General features: G+C 36.1%; 2 protein-coding genes across 2 annotated transcripts in view; one reads left to right on the top strand and one right to left on the bottom strand.

Annotated features, from left to right (window-relative positions):
- Positions 1 to 12,793, bottom strand: part of xpo7 (exportin 7) — a 21,491-nt gene extending 8,698 nt beyond the window's left edge. Inside the window, exons 1-20 of the mRNA XM_016541265.1 lie at positions 12,632 to 12,793; positions 10,354 to 10,500; positions 10,120 to 10,213; positions 9,865 to 10,031; positions 8,382 to 8,447; positions 8,031 to 8,135; positions 7,739 to 7,904; positions 6,937 to 7,010; positions 6,690 to 6,809; positions 6,333 to 6,479; positions 5,997 to 6,169; positions 5,715 to 5,908; positions 5,530 to 5,635; positions 4,304 to 4,439; positions 3,045 to 3,118; positions 2,857 to 2,937; positions 2,686 to 2,749; positions 2,357 to 2,465; positions 1,952 to 2,058; positions 1,338 to 1,426 (exon numbers count right to left, since the gene is read on the bottom strand). Of these exons, the coding sequence (XP_016396751.1) occupies positions 1,338 to 1,426; positions 1,952 to 2,058; positions 2,357 to 2,465; positions 2,686 to 2,749; positions 2,857 to 2,937; positions 3,045 to 3,118; positions 4,304 to 4,439; positions 5,530 to 5,635; positions 5,715 to 5,908; positions 5,997 to 6,169; positions 6,333 to 6,479; positions 6,690 to 6,809; positions 6,937 to 7,010; positions 7,739 to 7,904; positions 8,031 to 8,135; positions 8,382 to 8,447; positions 9,865 to 10,031; positions 10,120 to 10,213; positions 10,354 to 10,500; positions 12,632 to 12,649 (2,237 nt within the window). The 5' untranslated portion in view covers positions 12,650 to 12,793. The remainder of the gene's footprint in view (positions 1 to 1,337; positions 1,427 to 1,951; positions 2,059 to 2,356; positions 2,466 to 2,685; positions 2,750 to 2,856; positions 2,938 to 3,044; positions 3,119 to 4,303; positions 4,440 to 5,529; positions 5,636 to 5,714; positions 5,909 to 5,996; positions 6,170 to 6,332; positions 6,480 to 6,689; positions 6,810 to 6,936; positions 7,011 to 7,738; positions 7,905 to 8,030; positions 8,136 to 8,381; positions 8,448 to 9,864; positions 10,032 to 10,119; positions 10,214 to 10,353; positions 10,501 to 12,631) is intronic.
- A 4,126-nt stretch (positions 12,794 to 16,919) lies between these two features.
- The window catches only part of dok2l (docking protein 2-like), a 14,054-nt gene continuing 13,453 nt past the window's right edge, over positions 16,920 to 17,520 (top strand). The window contains exon 1 of the mRNA XM_016541259.1: positions 16,920 to 16,979. Within this exon, the coding sequence (XP_016396745.1) occupies positions 16,920 to 16,979 (60 nt within the window). The remainder of the gene's footprint in view (positions 16,980 to 17,520) is intronic.

The raw sequence follows: 17,520 nt of genomic DNA, 5'->3' as shown, positions 1-17,520 counted from the left end.
TCTCATTTTTATTCGTTGACGAAAATGTCAATAGATTTACGTCATCGTTTTTGTCATTCAAAAAGAGTTTTAGTTCGTTGTCGTCGGTGAAAAAAATGTCTATGACGAAAATTATTCGTCAACGAAATTAACACTGCCACTAGACCCAATCCCCTCACACCTTCTCCAAGCAATCTCCGGCTCGGGTAACCCCACTGCTCAAAAAACCTACATCAAACACTTCACTTACAGATAGCTACAGACCTGTCTCTCTCCTTCCTTTCATAGCAAAAACACTCGAACGAGTTGTTTTTAACCAAGTATCATATTTCTTACACAGAACAACCAACTTGATCCTAACCAGTCAGGCTTCAGGAGTGGCCATTCAACTGAGACTGCACTTCTGTCAGTCACTGAAGCACTGGGATTGCAAAAGCTGATTCCAAATCATCAGTTCCTTCTTATTTTGCTGGATCTATCTGCTGCTTTTGACACAGTGAATCATCAGATCCTTCTGTCCACCCTCTCATCACGGGGCATCACAGGGATTCCTATTTTAGTCAGAATTATTGCACTCCTATTTAATTGAGCTCTGTCTATTTGGCACGCATTTGCGCGGCGGCACTCGTTCACTGAAGTCTGTGAAATTTAGCAGAGAATCCCAAAGCAGAAGGCTCATGCACTTCTGACAGAAAAATGGAAATATTTCCATGGCTTTCTAACATTTACAGATGGAGAATATACCTGTGAAATGTAAGTTATGCATTTAAGAAGACAGCACATCTCAAACACATTAAACAGCGCGAGTAGCCTAGTGTCTCTGTCAGAGGCACATGCAGCCTTTCTGTCAGAGCATATGACGGGCCGAGCCTCTTAAACTAATATGCGAAACGAAACAATAAACTATGTCTTACCAGTTTTTAAAGGCCTTAATATGAAGCTTGTCACATGTTTAGAACAAATTGGATTATGCACCTTCTCCGCAGCAGCTCAGTCTGTGTCCTCCGCTATATTTTCAGATGCGCTCTTATCAAACTACTGTATATCGATATAAACGGTATTGCCTCATTTCGAATCTTATAAAGAAAATATCGATATATTGTACAAACTTGATATACCGCCCAGCCCTACTAGCTTGTACTTATTTGAACAATGCTTGAAGCTTGGTATGGCGAGCACTTCCTGTGTCTATTTGCCTCTTTAAGATGAATCGCTTGATGTATTCCCCAATTGTAAGTCGCTTTGGATAAAAGCGTCTGCCAAATGAATAAATGTAATTACACAAATAAAATAGCCACACTCACAAATTCCACCAATAAAATAAACACAAAAACAAACAAATGTGTATTAAAGGATACATCCAATCAAAGAGCATCATAAAGCTGGTCTTGGCATTAAAGGCAAAGGCAATTCCCCTTAGATCTCTTACCAGTCCTACTAAAGTCCTCTGAAAGAAAAAAAAAAACATTTGTTAATTTCTCATATGTGAAAAGACTGGGGTGCAGATGCATTATATAGGTCAGCAACAAACAAGAAAACACAAGGTATTTTGCAAATGCTTAAAGTCCGCATGAACCGGAAGTTGCTGCCAACTTTATTTCAGTGTAGTGACGTATTTCCAGCTTAAATGGAATATTGAATAGAGGGCATGGTTTTATGTTTGCGCTCCTCCTCTCTGTCTCTCACTCATAGCAATCTAACGGTTGCAGGGGTGTGTTTAAGCATATTTTGCCCAAGCCGTCAAACTGACATCATCAGAAAAAAAATGCCATTCCAGAGCGGAAGCAAATGTTCAGATTTTGATTAAAGATTACGAAGACAAACAATTTTTTTCAGCGGATTAACTTGCACGGATTAATTGTTTACATCAAGACTAGCAATGTGCGCTAGTAAAGTAAATAAAGTCAATTTTGATTTCATGCGGACTTTAATGCCACACTAAGGTTGTATGATAAACAATACAACATCTCACTTTTGCTTCTTGTTCATTGAAGGTGTTGGTGCTGAACATCTGAGCAATGGCCTCGAATGCAGCAGTGAGAGGAAGCATAAACTGTTCAAACTGGTCCTCATCCTCACCTGTCAAAGACACAGAACGTCTCTAAAGATGTCCTTTTACATGACACTTATGGCGCTTTTCCACTGCATGGTACGGCATGGTACGGGATCCAGCGAGAGCTTGATGGGGCGACACGGAATGAAAAAGTTTTTCAGGAGTCGTGGCAGTAGAGGCGGCGCAACTATAACGACATGTGAATAATCCCGCCCACTCTAAAGCGGTACTAAACTGCAGTGGAAACGCGAGCCGAGCCGTGCCGAGTCGTACCACGCAGTGGAAAAGCGCCATTATATGCTATATCTATAGGTACACCCTTACCCAAATCTACCATAAGAAGTCTTCCCAAGGCTGTGTAGAAAGTGGTCCGACACCTCATGTCACTGAGGTTGGCCTGATTGTTCACACCCAGGAAAGAAAAGTGCTCACTCTGTCACACAGAAGAAAAACAAGACATTGTCAGCCCTTTAAAGTTACTCAAAAAACAATTTAAGAATAGTAAAACTGTTATTTGTAATGATATTACTCTTTTATTTTAATTAATTATTTTTTTAATGAAAAAAAAAACTAACTGTAAATTAACTGTGCGTCAGGGACAAATAAAGTTAAAGTGGAGTTAAGAAGGAGAAAAGCTCAAGTTGGTCACTTACGGTATGGTTGTTTAGCATGAACTGGACAGCACTGAGTTTCACAAGTTTTCTAACACTGCTGTACGTGAGAAATAAGGTTAAGGAAACAGACCAAAACATATTCAGTTAAAAATAACTGTCAATCCTCAATAACAATTCAAATTTAAACCAGCAACATGTGTGTAAGGATATCCAATCGAGAGGTCATTGAGGAGCTGTAGTGTCTTAGATGTGATTGGTTCACACTGTCCCCAGTACTTCAAGTTGGTGATTCTGAATTAAAACAAAACTATACGTTAAAAACATTGTTTTTAATGGTCATTTTTGGTAAACTAAGGTTTTATAATAATTATACCCATCATTAGCTGACATATACTCACATTTTCCCAATGAAAACACTGAGTACCATGGTCTCATCATTCAAGCCAAGAACCTCTGATAGTCTTCTATACAACTAGGGATCAAACAAATGTAGTATTATGTCTTGTCATCATATATTCCTTTTGAACTAGTGTTTTGCACTGTAGCTTGAACAATTCATTTTATGTAGAATATGTTATAATTAATAATTTATGCATTTAGCAGACGCTTTTATCCAAAGCGACTTACAGTGCATTCAGGCTATACATTTTTTACCAGTATGTGTGTTCCCTGGGAATTGAACCCACAACCTTTTGCGCTGCTAACGCAATGCTCTACCACTTCCCAACTGAGTTGGGAAATAAGGCCATGAGAAGCAAGCAACTGCGACAATTCACAGGGGGTTCTCACAAATCCATAAACTACATAGATTTGGTCAGAAAAGGGGAAAAAGGGAGGTCAATTTAATTTCCAAATGAAAAACTGAAATGTTACATTTAGTGACAAATACAGTATAAATATTATTCTAACACAAATAAAAATACATTGCTAAAAAATAAAATCTTGGAAGAAAAAGTCCTGATTATGGTCCCAAATGGCACCTTCCTCCGAGTCTACACTTTGCTGCATGGGCTGCTGGGTAACAGTACACTGCAAGCCTGCATCCCTACAGTCCAAATTAAGTGTGCCATTTGGGACAATTTTCCATTAAATCTAATACATCCAATTATCAAGATGCAATCAGACTTCGTAATAGTTTTCGCACTATTTGTACACTTTTTAAGCACTATTTGAGCACTTGTGGTGTTATTTTCCAAGGTAAAAGGACAACAGGCTAAAGCAGAACTAAAGACAGGTTTAGAGGAACAGCTAGTCTTTCTATGTGCACTTATCTTCTCTGTTTACACTTTGGAATCTGAGCAACGGGAGAGAAAACTTCAGCTTTCTGGTTAGTTGAGACAGAACACTTTCATCTCCAACATAAAAAAAAACTATGGTTTCAAAAGCTACATGTCCATTTACAAAGCAGACGAAAAGGGTGAAACCACAACTAAGCATGCAAAAAAGCTGAATCGACTGTCTCTTTTCAAAGCCCAGACACAACACAATCACAAATTTCAGCCATTCTGAGAGTTCAAAGGCAAAACCCTGTGAATGTTACGAGAGATCAATAATTAATTTACTGCTAGCTGATTTTTTGTTTTCGATTTGCTGTCTAAACAAACCACAGCTTGAAGTTCACGCTCACGCAGAAAAATTACAACATAACTGCAATTACCTTTGATGATTTTTGCACCTGGTCACCGATGTAGATTTTGCGAAACTGCTCAAAGAAACTGAGCATGGCTAACTCAAGCTTCTCATTTCCTGCTTGAGCCAGTCGTGAGTCTGTGAGGTTCATTAACTGCAAAACTCTGAAAATGACAAAACATGAAGTCAATATAAATATTAAGTAAAATTAAACGATGTGAACGCTTTATCTCAGGAGACTCATAAATAAAATAAATTCTTTACTATTTTGTCGACATAAATTAAAACTAAATCAAAACTAAATCAACAGTTATAAATGTTACGTGAAATTAGTCCCAAGTAGGAAAGAACAGTATGAGAAAAGGACATTCAGTTTTTTTCTCAGATTTGCTAAATATCGTATTTAACAGTGTTAATAAATTATTTATTTTTAAAAATTAACTGGAAAATAAGAATACCCAAATGACCAATTTAAAAAAAGCATATTAATAATCTCTAACATTGGCTAAACAATTTGATACAGATATACTGTTCATCACTAGTTTGATATACTATTTGAAGCATTAAAAATCTGAATGGAATGCCTGTTCATGCCAAGACAAATGTTTTGCGTTAAAATTCAATGCGATAAACATTTTAAATGTTTCAATTCAAATGAACGGCTGTTAACGTGTCCAAACAATCATTGTGTGGATCACTGTGAACAATCATCGTGTGTCAATGCATTTTTTATTTTATTTTTTTACAGAGTTCTAATCTTTTCCAATTGCACTGTGAACAAAAACTGGCCAACCAATAAGATTGTGATTTTGGTCACATATCCAGAGTCTCTGCTGCTACATAAAACTACAACTTGGTGGTACTCATGAACAGACTATTTTGTGAAGCAACACAGCAGAGGAAAAATCTGGAACCAACTCTCTTTCTCTATACTCTAGTATTTGGTGCTGTTTGATAAGCATCATAGCGAATACAAAAATCTGAAAGGCTTTTTGAAAATATGAAAATACTGTTTGACTTCCTTTATTCTTCGTAACAAGAGGGTGTCAGAAACGTAAAGTTGCACAGTGCTTTGTGTCTCTGGGTATTTCTGCTTTTTTTGTTAGCACCACCTACCGTCAAAGAATAGTTTTGCATATTCATTCAGCCCATCTAACTTTTATTTTTTTTACACATTGGTCAGAACAGACAAATCGTATGACTGAATTTTCATTTCATCTTGGTGTGAGCAGGCCTTTAGTGGCGATTCCTCACCGACACACAAGTTCCCCATCCATGGCATCCTGCTCATCCGTGCTGGCGAAGGATACTCTTCCTCCAATGACTGCGCCAATTATGTACACTAGCCATGTCAAGCGACCTGGACAACACATACGTAACGTAAGCAGTGTTATGATACAATACATTGATTTGTATATTAGGTTTTGTTTCAAGCTCACCCTCCTGCACTGCTATGTCCATTGTGCTGGAGTTGGTGGACTGCAGCAGCTCCTGGTACGACTGGGCCGACTGATCGAAGAGCTGGACCAGCAGGGCGCAGGTCTTCTCATACTCGCACCGGCCGATAGTAGACAGCTGGTCCAGCTGCTGTTGAACCAAGCCAGCATCATCCAAGGGGTCTTCAAGACCATCCCTGCATAAAATGGATATTGTATAATCACACATTTATGACATTCATGCTCATCAGACCTAAATGTGACTTCAAATAGTGCTCGCTGTACCTCAGAATGATGTGTATGGACTCTAGGCGGGACGTGATGTAGGCCTTGGTCACCTCAGGGGTGTAGGTCTCCAGCATGTGGGGCTCTGTGGCCTTCACATAAGGGACAGATGCCGCCAACCGCTGCCACAGGCTCAGCAGATAGTGCACACTGTTGGGCGCAAACTCCCAGTGCTGAGACACACCAAAGTTATCAGTCTTTGAAACGCCAATTTTTCATAGATCATTTTCACTTAATTCCATCAGCAAATTAACAAATAATTGTTGTCAAGTTGGTTCGACTTCTGTAGAAATCACATATTAGCTTCATGTTCAGCATGCCAAGTTTTTAACTCACCTGCAGACTAGTTACGGTGAAGTTAGCGATCAGTCTTATGACCTCGGGGTAGTTCTCTACTTTAACCAGCTCTCCCAGCTGATAGTTACTCTTGAGTCGAGCCAGTAGTCGGCAGAACTCATGGTAGTTGTTTGGGTCCGACAAACTCTGCAAATCAAACGTAAAAAAAAAAACATAAGTATTGCCAAATTACCATATCAACCACATAATACCTGCAAACAGATTTGACATTTTAACAGCTATTTTCAGGCTACATATTTAATATATGGCATTATTCAACTGTTTTTACATAAATATATCATCCAAACATTACAATGACAATTATTATTATAACTAATATTAGGATGGACCGCATACTTGAGGGTTCTCCAATATTCTCTTCACACCATCTACTAAATGGGAGAGGAACTTTGCTCGCTCTGCGTTGTTAAAGAGAGACCTCCGGACAGATGCTATTTGGACTAGACAAGACAAAACCTGAAAGACAAACAACACATTTAATACTAAACGGTTCATGTTATTATTGGAAGAGTCTTAACATTATCTACAAGGCAAAGGCTTGTTTATCTTCACACGCATGTCATGCTGTTTATCTGACACTCACCAAGGGAGACAGCGAGGGAGGGATGGAATGATACAAATCAAAAAACAGCTGCAAGGTTGAGGAATCCAAAAAGGCTGCAGACGAGAAAAAAATAAATAAATTATGCATGAATTCAACACGAATACCCGGTTACTGCTCAAAAGGACTTTTTGTCTCTCATGCTCAACAAGACGACATTTACTTTATCAAACCAATAACATTGTTAAATATTATTAGAATTGAACTTTTTTTAAATAATATTTTAAAACGTAGCCTAATTTATTTCTGTGACGTAAAAGCGGAATTTTCAGCATCATTACTCCAATCTTCAGTGTCACATGATCCTTCAGATATCATTCTAATATGCTGATTTGCTGCTTAAGAAACATTTCTTATTATCAATGTTAAAAACAGTTGTGATGCTTAATAATTTTGGAAACCATGATAATCTTTTATATTTTTCCCTGGATGAAAAGAAATGCAATGAAAATGTCTCTGTCTTTCTTTACTGTTGCTTTTGATCAGTTTAATGTTTCCTTGCTGAACAAATGTATCTTTGACCCCGAACCTTTGAAAGTTAGTGTATATGCTAAAAAAGCCAACCATGTATTTCCAAATATTGATTAGCCAATCATTAAAATAAGTCTTAAAGTCATTATAACAAAACAGAAAAAAAGAATAAATTAAAATATAACACCTTTTTTGTTACAAGAAGTCTTAACTATATAAGCAATTCTAAGGAAGGTTAAAAATATGTTGAATGCAGCCTTTTTAAACAAGCACTGGAACACAGTTGCTTGAAAATGTGAAATTGCCAGATTACCTGATCTCCAGCTGGTGGGGATCTGGACGGTGCACAGATCATCTGAGGACTCATCGGTGGATGTACCGATGAAATCAAAGTTGAGGCAATTGTGGGCCAGTTTGAGTAGCTGCATGAGTAGCCCATGCTGGCTCTCATCATTTAGATTCAAGTTCTTCCCAGATGCCTGCAGACATACAGAACAATTCATTGAGTCATTGACATAAATCCCAAGCAGGCTGGTTTAGCGGTTGTGAAGAAGAATATACAGACAGACAGTTCTTTTGTGCAGTCTCTGAAGCATTACCCTTACCTGCTTGAGGAGGTTGCAGGAGAGGGTAAAAATGTCAAACAAGGAGGAATCTCGAAATGATGACGCAATCTTTCTATGTTTTGTAAGTGGATGTGTTGAGTCCGCCTGGAGAATCGAAAGAAGATTCAAGGAATCAGTAATCTATCTTTAATGCAACTTTCAGTTATTGAACCCAAACATACATCAATGATTTCCAAGCACTGAGCAAAGACTAAATTTACATTTACATATAGTCAATTAGGAGACACTTTTATCCAAAGCGACTTACAAATGAGGACAATAGAAGCAATCAAAACCAACAAAAGAGCAATAATATGCAAATCAAGACATACTGCAAGCAGAGAAACTTACTTGGTTAATCTCATTGGTTAACTGGGAAAGAATTGTGACTCCTATGATGCAGTGTTCAACACTATCCTAAAAAAAAGAAGTTAAAAATACAAACAACTTCATAACTTTCAGGAACATTACTCAGATTTAACATCAACCAATTTTAGCTTTTGCAATGTTATCATTTATGCCATCATGCTGAAATTGTAAGTGACAAACACTTCACATGAGACAACTCCGCTTTAGTAATGTACTGTAATGAAAATGTTGAACTAAAAATGAAACACACTGGGTCAAAAACCGAAACAGAGATGTGATTTGCATTAGCATTTAAATCATGTCATACACTGAGAGTGCACAAATCCCAGCTGTTTGAATTTTTACCACAAAATGCTTCTATAGACTTAATTGTAATCATATAATAATTATCTAGTTATTGTGCGGTTGCTTGTAAAGGTCCTCATTCACAAAACAGGAGTTTGAGTATTGAATTTGTATTTGAATTTTTGTTATTTGCTCATAAATCATTTCTATGGAAATGGATGCATTTACCTTGCATTTCATAAGAATGGTTTTATAAACCATTGACACAAATTTATTGCTCATGTTTCATGATGAATGAGGGCAAATGTCCTCACAAAGTTCAAGGTGATTTTGATAATTATAATATCAAATAAGATATTGTCCACATATCTCGAACAAGACTTGTATTTTGAACACCATCAACAGCAGTTTCCTTAAAAAAAAAAAAAAAAAATCCAAATGAACATGGATAATTTTATATGGATGCATTTTCTTTTTGTTAACACTTTAGATTAGGGAACACATATTTACTATTAACTATGACTTTTGCCTCAAACTTCTAATTATTGTTAATTTTAGGTATGGGGTCATGTAGAATAAGGCATTAATATATGCTTTCTAAGTACTAATAAACAGCCAATATGCTAGTAATATGCATGCTAGTAAGCAACTAGTTAATAGTGAATAGTCCCTAATTTAAAGTGTTACCAAATAAAAACCAAGTATTTAAAAAGAAACTTTAACTTGAGGTGAGAAAACATATCCATATAAAATTATCCACGTTTATTTGGATTTTTCATATGGAAACTGTAGATGATGATGGTTTTCAAAATACAAGTCTTGTTCGAGATATATGGACAATATTTTGTTTGGCACTTTTGATCCGATTCTCAAAATCAACTTGAACTTTGTGAGGACATTTGCCCTCATTCATGAAACATGAGCAACAAATTTGTGTAACTGGTTTATAAAACCATTCTTATGTAAAGTATTGCATTAAATGCAAGGTAAATGCATGCACGCTAAGTGCTACCGATTATAAAAAATTTTTTTTTTAAATGTAATTTTCTACCAAAAAGTTTGTGCATCCCTACTTGCCTTAAAGATGTGATAACAAAAAACAAAGAAACATTTCCAAGTAGAATAACTCTGAACTTGAACAATATTATCTTTTCTAATAATGCTATAAAATTTATCATACCTGCAGGAATCTTGTCACATCGACAATGACATTCCTGAAGATGTAATCTTCCTTTTGGCAGTCAAACCAGCCAAGCTTGGTGATTCTGGCATAGAGCTGGATCAGGGCTTGTGTCACGAAGGCAGCAAGCTTTGGCCGGGTTGCCAGATAATTGAGAACATAATTTCCTGAGGAACCAACGTGACATTTATTTCCAAAATGTGTCTTTTCTGGGTTTTGTGGTTCTAAATCTCATGGTTGATCTGATAAACTTACGAATGTCAATGCGCTGCTCCAGGGGAAGTGGGTTGCTCGTACGAGACACCAACTTGGAGAGACACGTTGCAGCCAACAACTGTGAGTACGAGGACTGTAAAGATTTTACAAATACAGTGTGAAGTTAAATAGTTGCTTAACTAAAAACTAATGGACTTGGATTTTCGAGAAAACTGTTGTCAGATTAATTCAGATATCTTGTTTTTCACAGTTCTCAAAAAGTTTCATTCTTACACTTCCGCTTTCCAGCAACAACTGGCATTTACTCAGGCAGTCGGGACTGTTGGTGAACTCCACCAGAGCTTTCTCGGCCTGTAAACGTGTGGTGGTGTCTGTGGTCTCATATAGCTGCTTGCACAGGATCTCTAGCTGGGCTAGGCTCTGAAAAAAGAGACCCACATGAGTTTAGTGTCAGCAAAAAAATAAATAAAATAAAAAAAAAACACATTCAGAGGATATTTGAGAGATGAACCAATAAAACTTCTATGTCTAAACTATTTTTTATAAACAAAGTCTACTTGCAGAAATGTGTAAATATTCAAATTAGATGATGAATATGGCCAATGACATTCCTTTATCTGCATCTATTACTTTTTAAATCAAAAATACATAAGAAATGCAATTCATACAACTATTTCGACATAAGTATGTTTTTGATATCTGCATTAAAATCTATTTGAATACTTATTTAGGGTATAATTAAAAATAATATGTCAGGGTAATTAAAGTTTAAAGTAATAGGACAATCTTTAATCATTTCTTTAAAATATACATTTGAAAAAAAATTATAAAAAATTAACAAATGATTTGGCACACAAAAGTTAAGTCATGTGGTTTTGAATCAATAAATGTCAAGATCAATAAGTTTCCTAAATTATTAAATAATTTGGCCTGTTTACGACAAGGCTAGTTTAGGTTGTAAAGCATCATGTGGTGCAACTCTACAAAAACATTTATAAATTAATAATTCACAATCTTTGTATAAAAATACTTTTACCTTAAAAAATAAATACAATTTAAAAATGTAAATATTTTCAGAAAATAATGATAAAGATGCATTCAAGGTTTAGGGAAATATTAATTTTTACTTGCCACCTACAGAGTAACAGGACGCGTGACAACAACACTGGAAAGCTCATGTTTACCGTTGCCTGTGCACATGAGAGTCAGGTTAACAAAAGCATTGTCCCCCACTTCATTAAATTTCATGGGAATAAGCAGTTATTCAACACTGTGTTTAACCTCAAGACCTCCTTAACCTTTGCCCTCAAATATGACCTGCCTTGTCATTGTCATGAGCAGCTTGTGTACAAGTTGACAGATGACAAGCAGCGGCTGTGTTTGAAAACATGGTGTTTAACGGACCAGTCATGTCCAAAAATGCTGTCTAGCTAGGGTGGTTTTCAGGAAACAGCCATATTGAGGGAATGAGGAGTAGAACAAATAATTTATTTTAATTCTGAGCCGACTTTATCTGTCAGTTAAATTACGCCTGAGACGACTTTGGTTGCCAAGTTGGCCTTATTAACCCCTCTGTTATTAAGATTATTATCAGGACAGTCTTATTAAGTATAATTAAAACGAAATACATTATAGTAAATGTACTAAAATGTCGATGAATAAACATCTCCAAACATTCTATAGAGAAAATAAAACATTAAATATTACATATAATACAGTGAAAATTGCTCACAAAAGACATTTCTGGTTGGCTGCCTTCACTTCAAATCCAGTCATTTAACTCTCCTTAAACACTAACGTTACATGTGATGAAAACTACATGTATTTGGATGACTTTAAACGCTATTACCTATTTACAATTTGCAGCCGATGTTAAAGTAAATATCGTTTTTATAATTTTGAAGAAAAACTCATTTCTAGTCGGGCTTTTGGTTTGACGAGGCGGTGCGCGGGAGAATCTCATGAGTTAGCACGCGAGCTACAGGCTAACAGCGAAACCGGACACATTTGCGTCCAGCAATAACAGAATGACAGATAACTGAATGCAAATATGCGTTTGGGCTTACCGAGGGGCTTCTCTCTTGGATAAAGCCTCGCTGAGCTCGAGTTACTATCGCTTGTGTATACAAGGCCAGTGTATTATTGCAATGCAAGCGGTTGGATGAGGGATGATGCCTTGTTTACAATGTAAAACATCACTGTCGCTATAGAGTTACGTGCAATTTAATATAAACGATCTCTCGGGATCTACCGACCTCTGCTGCTTAAAATAAAATACTTTGCATTTTGCTTCAAAACAACTTTCGCCCATGCTGCAGAGTTGTGTGGTAGCCTGGATCACAGAGTTAAAATCAACATGATGACAGGCCACAAGTCAACACTTGATAATCGCATCCAATAAAGCATGCGAGTCAACCTCTCCTGCCGCGCGACCTATGCATTTAAAACAAACACGTACGCATCGCCGAGATAAGCCTCGGGGTCTATCGTCAGACTGCAGCGGATCATATTTCCTGAATTTAATAATAACAAAACAAAATCCTTTACTTACCTGCACATGATCCGCCATTTTGCTCCATTCATGCTCCTCTCACTCCCCCTGACAATGAGCATGCGCGCATATGCCCACGATCACGCGAACATTTACGCAATTGACGCACGTAGTGATAAAGCCAGATGTTCGCTCGGGGCTTCGTGAATCCCGTTACGGCAGACAGCCACCGCCGAAACCAACGCCGAAAAGAGCCTTTGTTTACATGCTTCTTAAAGTGAAACTGCGAATTCAGATATTAGTCACGTGGATTTATGATTCTAATAATACCTAAGCGTGATTGACAGTGCTTATTGTGAAGTTGAGAAATAATGCTAATCGTTCAAAGAGGCTTCTGCGGCCGTTCTGACGTTGAAGGCTAACTTACACCTGTTGTAAACGTGCAAATAGTAATAAGGGTAGCTAGAACGTAATTTGGTAATTAGAACTGACACAAGTTTTTTAATTAAAATTATGTACATTTTTAGGAGATATAGACTCTAGATTGCTTTCTGTAGTTTTAATTTACATGGAGCGGTTGCCCCCTCAGGGATGCTGCCATATTGACATCACATGACTAGCTGTTATGCCCTTGACTGATTTAATCATATGAATAAAAACAACAACAACAACAATATACATTTTCTGTATTCATTTCCCCTTTCCTCTGACTTCTTATGGCTTTGAAGCAACAACCAACTATTAAAAATTTCAGTACCTTTTTAATTATGACTATTTATAGGCTAATATAATGTTGTCCTTTTTTGTTGTCCTTACATAAACACTTTAAATAAGAACGTACAGTTATTTGTGGATTGAGTTTAATTTATTAGGCTTAACTTAAACTCTATTGTGACAAATAAAAGTGATTTTGTTAGGAAGTTAGGAACATTGCTAAGAAATTCTTGACGGTTGCTAGGTTCTTAATAAAGTCGTATAAGTGGTTAATGTGTTGATGATGTGAGGTTGGAAGCTCGCATGGCATTTTTTTATTTCAGTGAAATGAATGTACTGTATTTTAGTTTGATAATGTTTTTTTATTTTTAATATATATATATATTTTTTACCATTAACCACTTTTTGAGCATAAATGAAATTTCAAACTTAAACGTAAATCTTAGTTTTGGAGCACAGACTTAAGTTTGGTTTCTTTAAATAAGAAATTGCAGATTATTGTGAAAGTAAAAAAAAAGTGAAACTAAAAAAAAAAAACAGTTATAGAAGTTTAAGTGTATTATTATGAAAAATGCACAAAAAATATATACATATATATTTTGCAAATACATATTTGTTTTACAAAGCCATAAGTCTAAACATGTTGTGTTTCAAATTTTAGGTTGATATTTAAAAAAAAAAAAGAGCTTTCATTAAGATTTTGTTTGGGTGCTGTACCACATGTTTCCACTAGATGAAATTCCTTCCCATTCATTACCAATGTGTTTATTTTTGACCGTGAACAGTACAAATGTGACATGTTCTTCAGGAACATTTAACCTTTCGAATCATGTCCATGATTGTGTGTGTGTGTGTTCACATAGCAAATGCTAAAACATTTACCAAGTTTCATAACATCCTTAAAAAAAACATAAAATTATTCAGTAACACTGACCAAAACAGCACTAAAGGGTTAAACTTATCAATAGATTTTGACCACAAGATGATTATATTTTTGGATCAGGAGGATAAACAGTCAGCTTAGTAATACAGAGGTTTAAAGATGGCTAAACTGACAGCTTTCAGGCTCGCTACCAAACCACAAGATATTCACAGTTTATTACGCCTGACAGTTTCACTCAGATTAAGCTGTGCCAGCTAACAGCTCATTCAAAGTATTCAATGAAGTGAAAAGAGCGCAGAGACAGCGACAGGATTAGATACTTTTCCATCCAGAGTTTGTTCCCTGTTATTGTATTGGATTTATCACACTGTGACTTAGAATTGCTTTGAACAGAACAGTTTTGTAACTGAGTAACTGACATCTCCATCTTTTGTTTGTTTTTGTAATTAACATCAACATTTTCGGTTAAAATTTCTAGCAACTATCAGTAGTTCATTTCAGTGTTATTCTCCATGTTCTTGCAGGACAAATTAATTACAAATACAAATGTTCCATTTGGTCTCCCCCTATAAACTCATAAAATCTGCATGTAAAAATAAAGTAATTACCAAAATACTGTGTAAAACAGCTAAAAGTATTAAAAATCATTTTCAGTAATTGAAATAAAGCTAGATAATAAGTATTAAATAAATATAAGATGAAGAAATTAAACTGAAGAAACTTAAAATTAAATTAGGAATGTTGTCTTTGCAACTAACTGAAATAAGTTTGAAATGAAATACTAAAATGAAAACTAAAACTGAAATAAAAAAGGAGATAAAGCTATACAGAAATATAAAAAACACTCATAAAAATAACAAATACATATTAAAATGGCTAAAACTAAAATGAAAATGGAACACATAAAAATAAAAACTAATTCAAAAATATAATAGAACATAAATAGTTTTAAAATAATCATTGACTTCAGCATGTTACACCACAGGACATTTCCCAAAAGTATTTCATCATCTACCCAACCTCCTGCAAGTAAGTTCCACTATCTAAAGCTTCTGCTGATTGGCCAGATGACAGCAGATGTCACATGACTAAAGATGACATTTGGACAGTGTTCAAGCTATAGCCTTTTGACCCTTTTCAAACCACACTATATTAATTAAGTTACATTATTTCAGTTAGACATTTTTTATGTGCTTGTATTGAAAGACTAAAGGGGGTTCTAAACAAGAATATATGATCTTCAAAAATGTGTACAATACAGTATGTGGACCTGTTGATGTTTGGGAATGCTGTAATAGCCAGCATTGGTCACAAAGGGGCACTCTAGACACACCATCAGACCTATGACATGAAACCTGACTCTATTTGAAATCTGATCTGTTTCCTGAGTGCTGTTTTCACATGGCTTGAGGTGACAAAGTATATAATGCACAGTTTGATGTATACAAATACTTTTGACCAGTTTTAGACAGGCCTACTATAATAAAATGCTAACATTTTGCAGATCATGTTAATACAACTTGGACTGACATTTGAACTTATGCACAACTTTGCATAGCATTTGCTGTTAGGAGAGTTGGAAGATGTAAGAAAAAGTGAAAATATCCTGTGACCCTGACTGATTCTAACGAGGTGCTAGTAGGATGCTAAATGCATTCACACTTTCACAGAAGATATACAGTCTTCAGCCCTAAATAGTGTCAAACAGGAAGAATCATACGAGTAGGAAACCAACCCTACCACAGCCATACAGACACACGCCCACTCATCTGACTTCTCCAAGTGACTGATTTAGACTTCATCTTAGACAGGAAGTAAGACTGACAATGTACCTAAGGTCAGTCCGCCATTGACAGCAATGCCTCTCATAGTCATTCCAATTGTTTAAAAGCAAACGGGAATCAAGGGAACCTATAGAGAGAGAGAGAGGGGGGAGAGAGAAACAAGACAAAGGCCAGCTGAAGAACCATGGAAGAGGACATCAGGAGAAAAGGGATGCTTTATTTTCATCAGCAGCGTTTCGGCAAGGTGAGACTCAATGTCCTTCTCAGAGCTTTATGAGTAGTGTGATTATTTTCAAGTTAAACTAAAGAAATTAAAAGCAAACGGGAATCAAGGGAACCTATAGAGAGAGAGAGAGGGGGGAGAGAGAAACAAGACAAAGGCCAGCTGAAGAACCATGGAAGAGGACATCAGGAGAAAAGGGATACTTTATTTTCATCAGCAGCGCTTCGGCAAGGTGAGACTCAATGTCCTTCTCAGAGCTTTATGAGTAGTGTGATTATTTTCAAGTTAAACTAAAGAAATGAATGCATTTTCACCTGCATGGATGTGGATTCAGCATATATCAGCAGAATGACAATGGCAAAGATCAGAAATGTGGCCGCTGTACTGGCCTTAAGTATAAAACGCACATAACGCAAATAACACACACTGCATTCACACTTTCACAGAAGATATACAGTCTTCAGCCCTAAATAGTGTCAAACAGGAAGAATCATACGAGTAGGAAACCAACCCTACCACAGCCATACAGACACACGCCCACTCATCTGACTTCTCCAAGTGACTGATTTAGACTTCATCTTAGACAGGAAGTAAGACTGACAATGTACCTAAGGTCAGTCCGCCATTGACAGCAATGCCTCTCATAGTCATTCCAATTGTTTAAAAGCAAACGGGAATCAAGGGAACCTATAGAGAGAGAGAGAGGGGGGAGAGAGAAACAAGACAAAGGCCAGCTGAAGAACCATGGAAGAGGACATCAGGAGAAAAGGGATACTTTATTTTCATCAGCAGCGCTTCGGCAAGGTGAGACTCAATGTCCTTCTCAGAGCTTTATGAGTAGTGTGATTATTTTCAAGTTAAACTAAAGAAATTAATTTTTTTTCACCTGCATGGATGTGGATTCAGCATATATCAGCAGAATGACAATGGCAAAGATCAGAAATGTGGCCGCTGTACTTGGCCTTGAGTATAAAACGCACATAACGCAAATAACACACACACACACACACATATATATATACACACACACACGTTATATACACATAAAAGAATGTTGAAAAATATGTTCTGATTTACACAAAACTATGAAGCAGCACAACTCTTTTCAATATTGATAATAAGAAATGTTGTTTTATATTACATTATTATCTATTAATATTAATGTTACATTATTATACATTATATCATTATAAAATGTTAAAAGATAAAACATTTTTTAAAAAGTCTTTCTGAGAACAATATAGTAAAATATTAGTGTGATTTACATTGTGTACATTGTGTAACTGATTTTAGTAAATGTATATATTATACATTATTATTATTATACATTATTACATTATTATGA

The sequence above is a fragment of the Sinocyclocheilus rhinocerous genome, unplaced genomic scaffold, assembly GCF_001515625.1.
Source record: "Sinocyclocheilus rhinocerous isolate Xijiao unplaced genomic scaffold, SAMN03320098_v1.1 scaffold1660, whole genome shotgun sequence".
In the NCBI taxonomy this organism is placed as follows: Eukaryota; Metazoa; Chordata; class Actinopteri; order Cypriniformes; family Cyprinidae; genus Sinocyclocheilus; species Sinocyclocheilus rhinocerous.
Note: the sequence above shows the minus strand (reverse complement) of the source record. Positions and strands in the feature narration are given on the sequence as shown.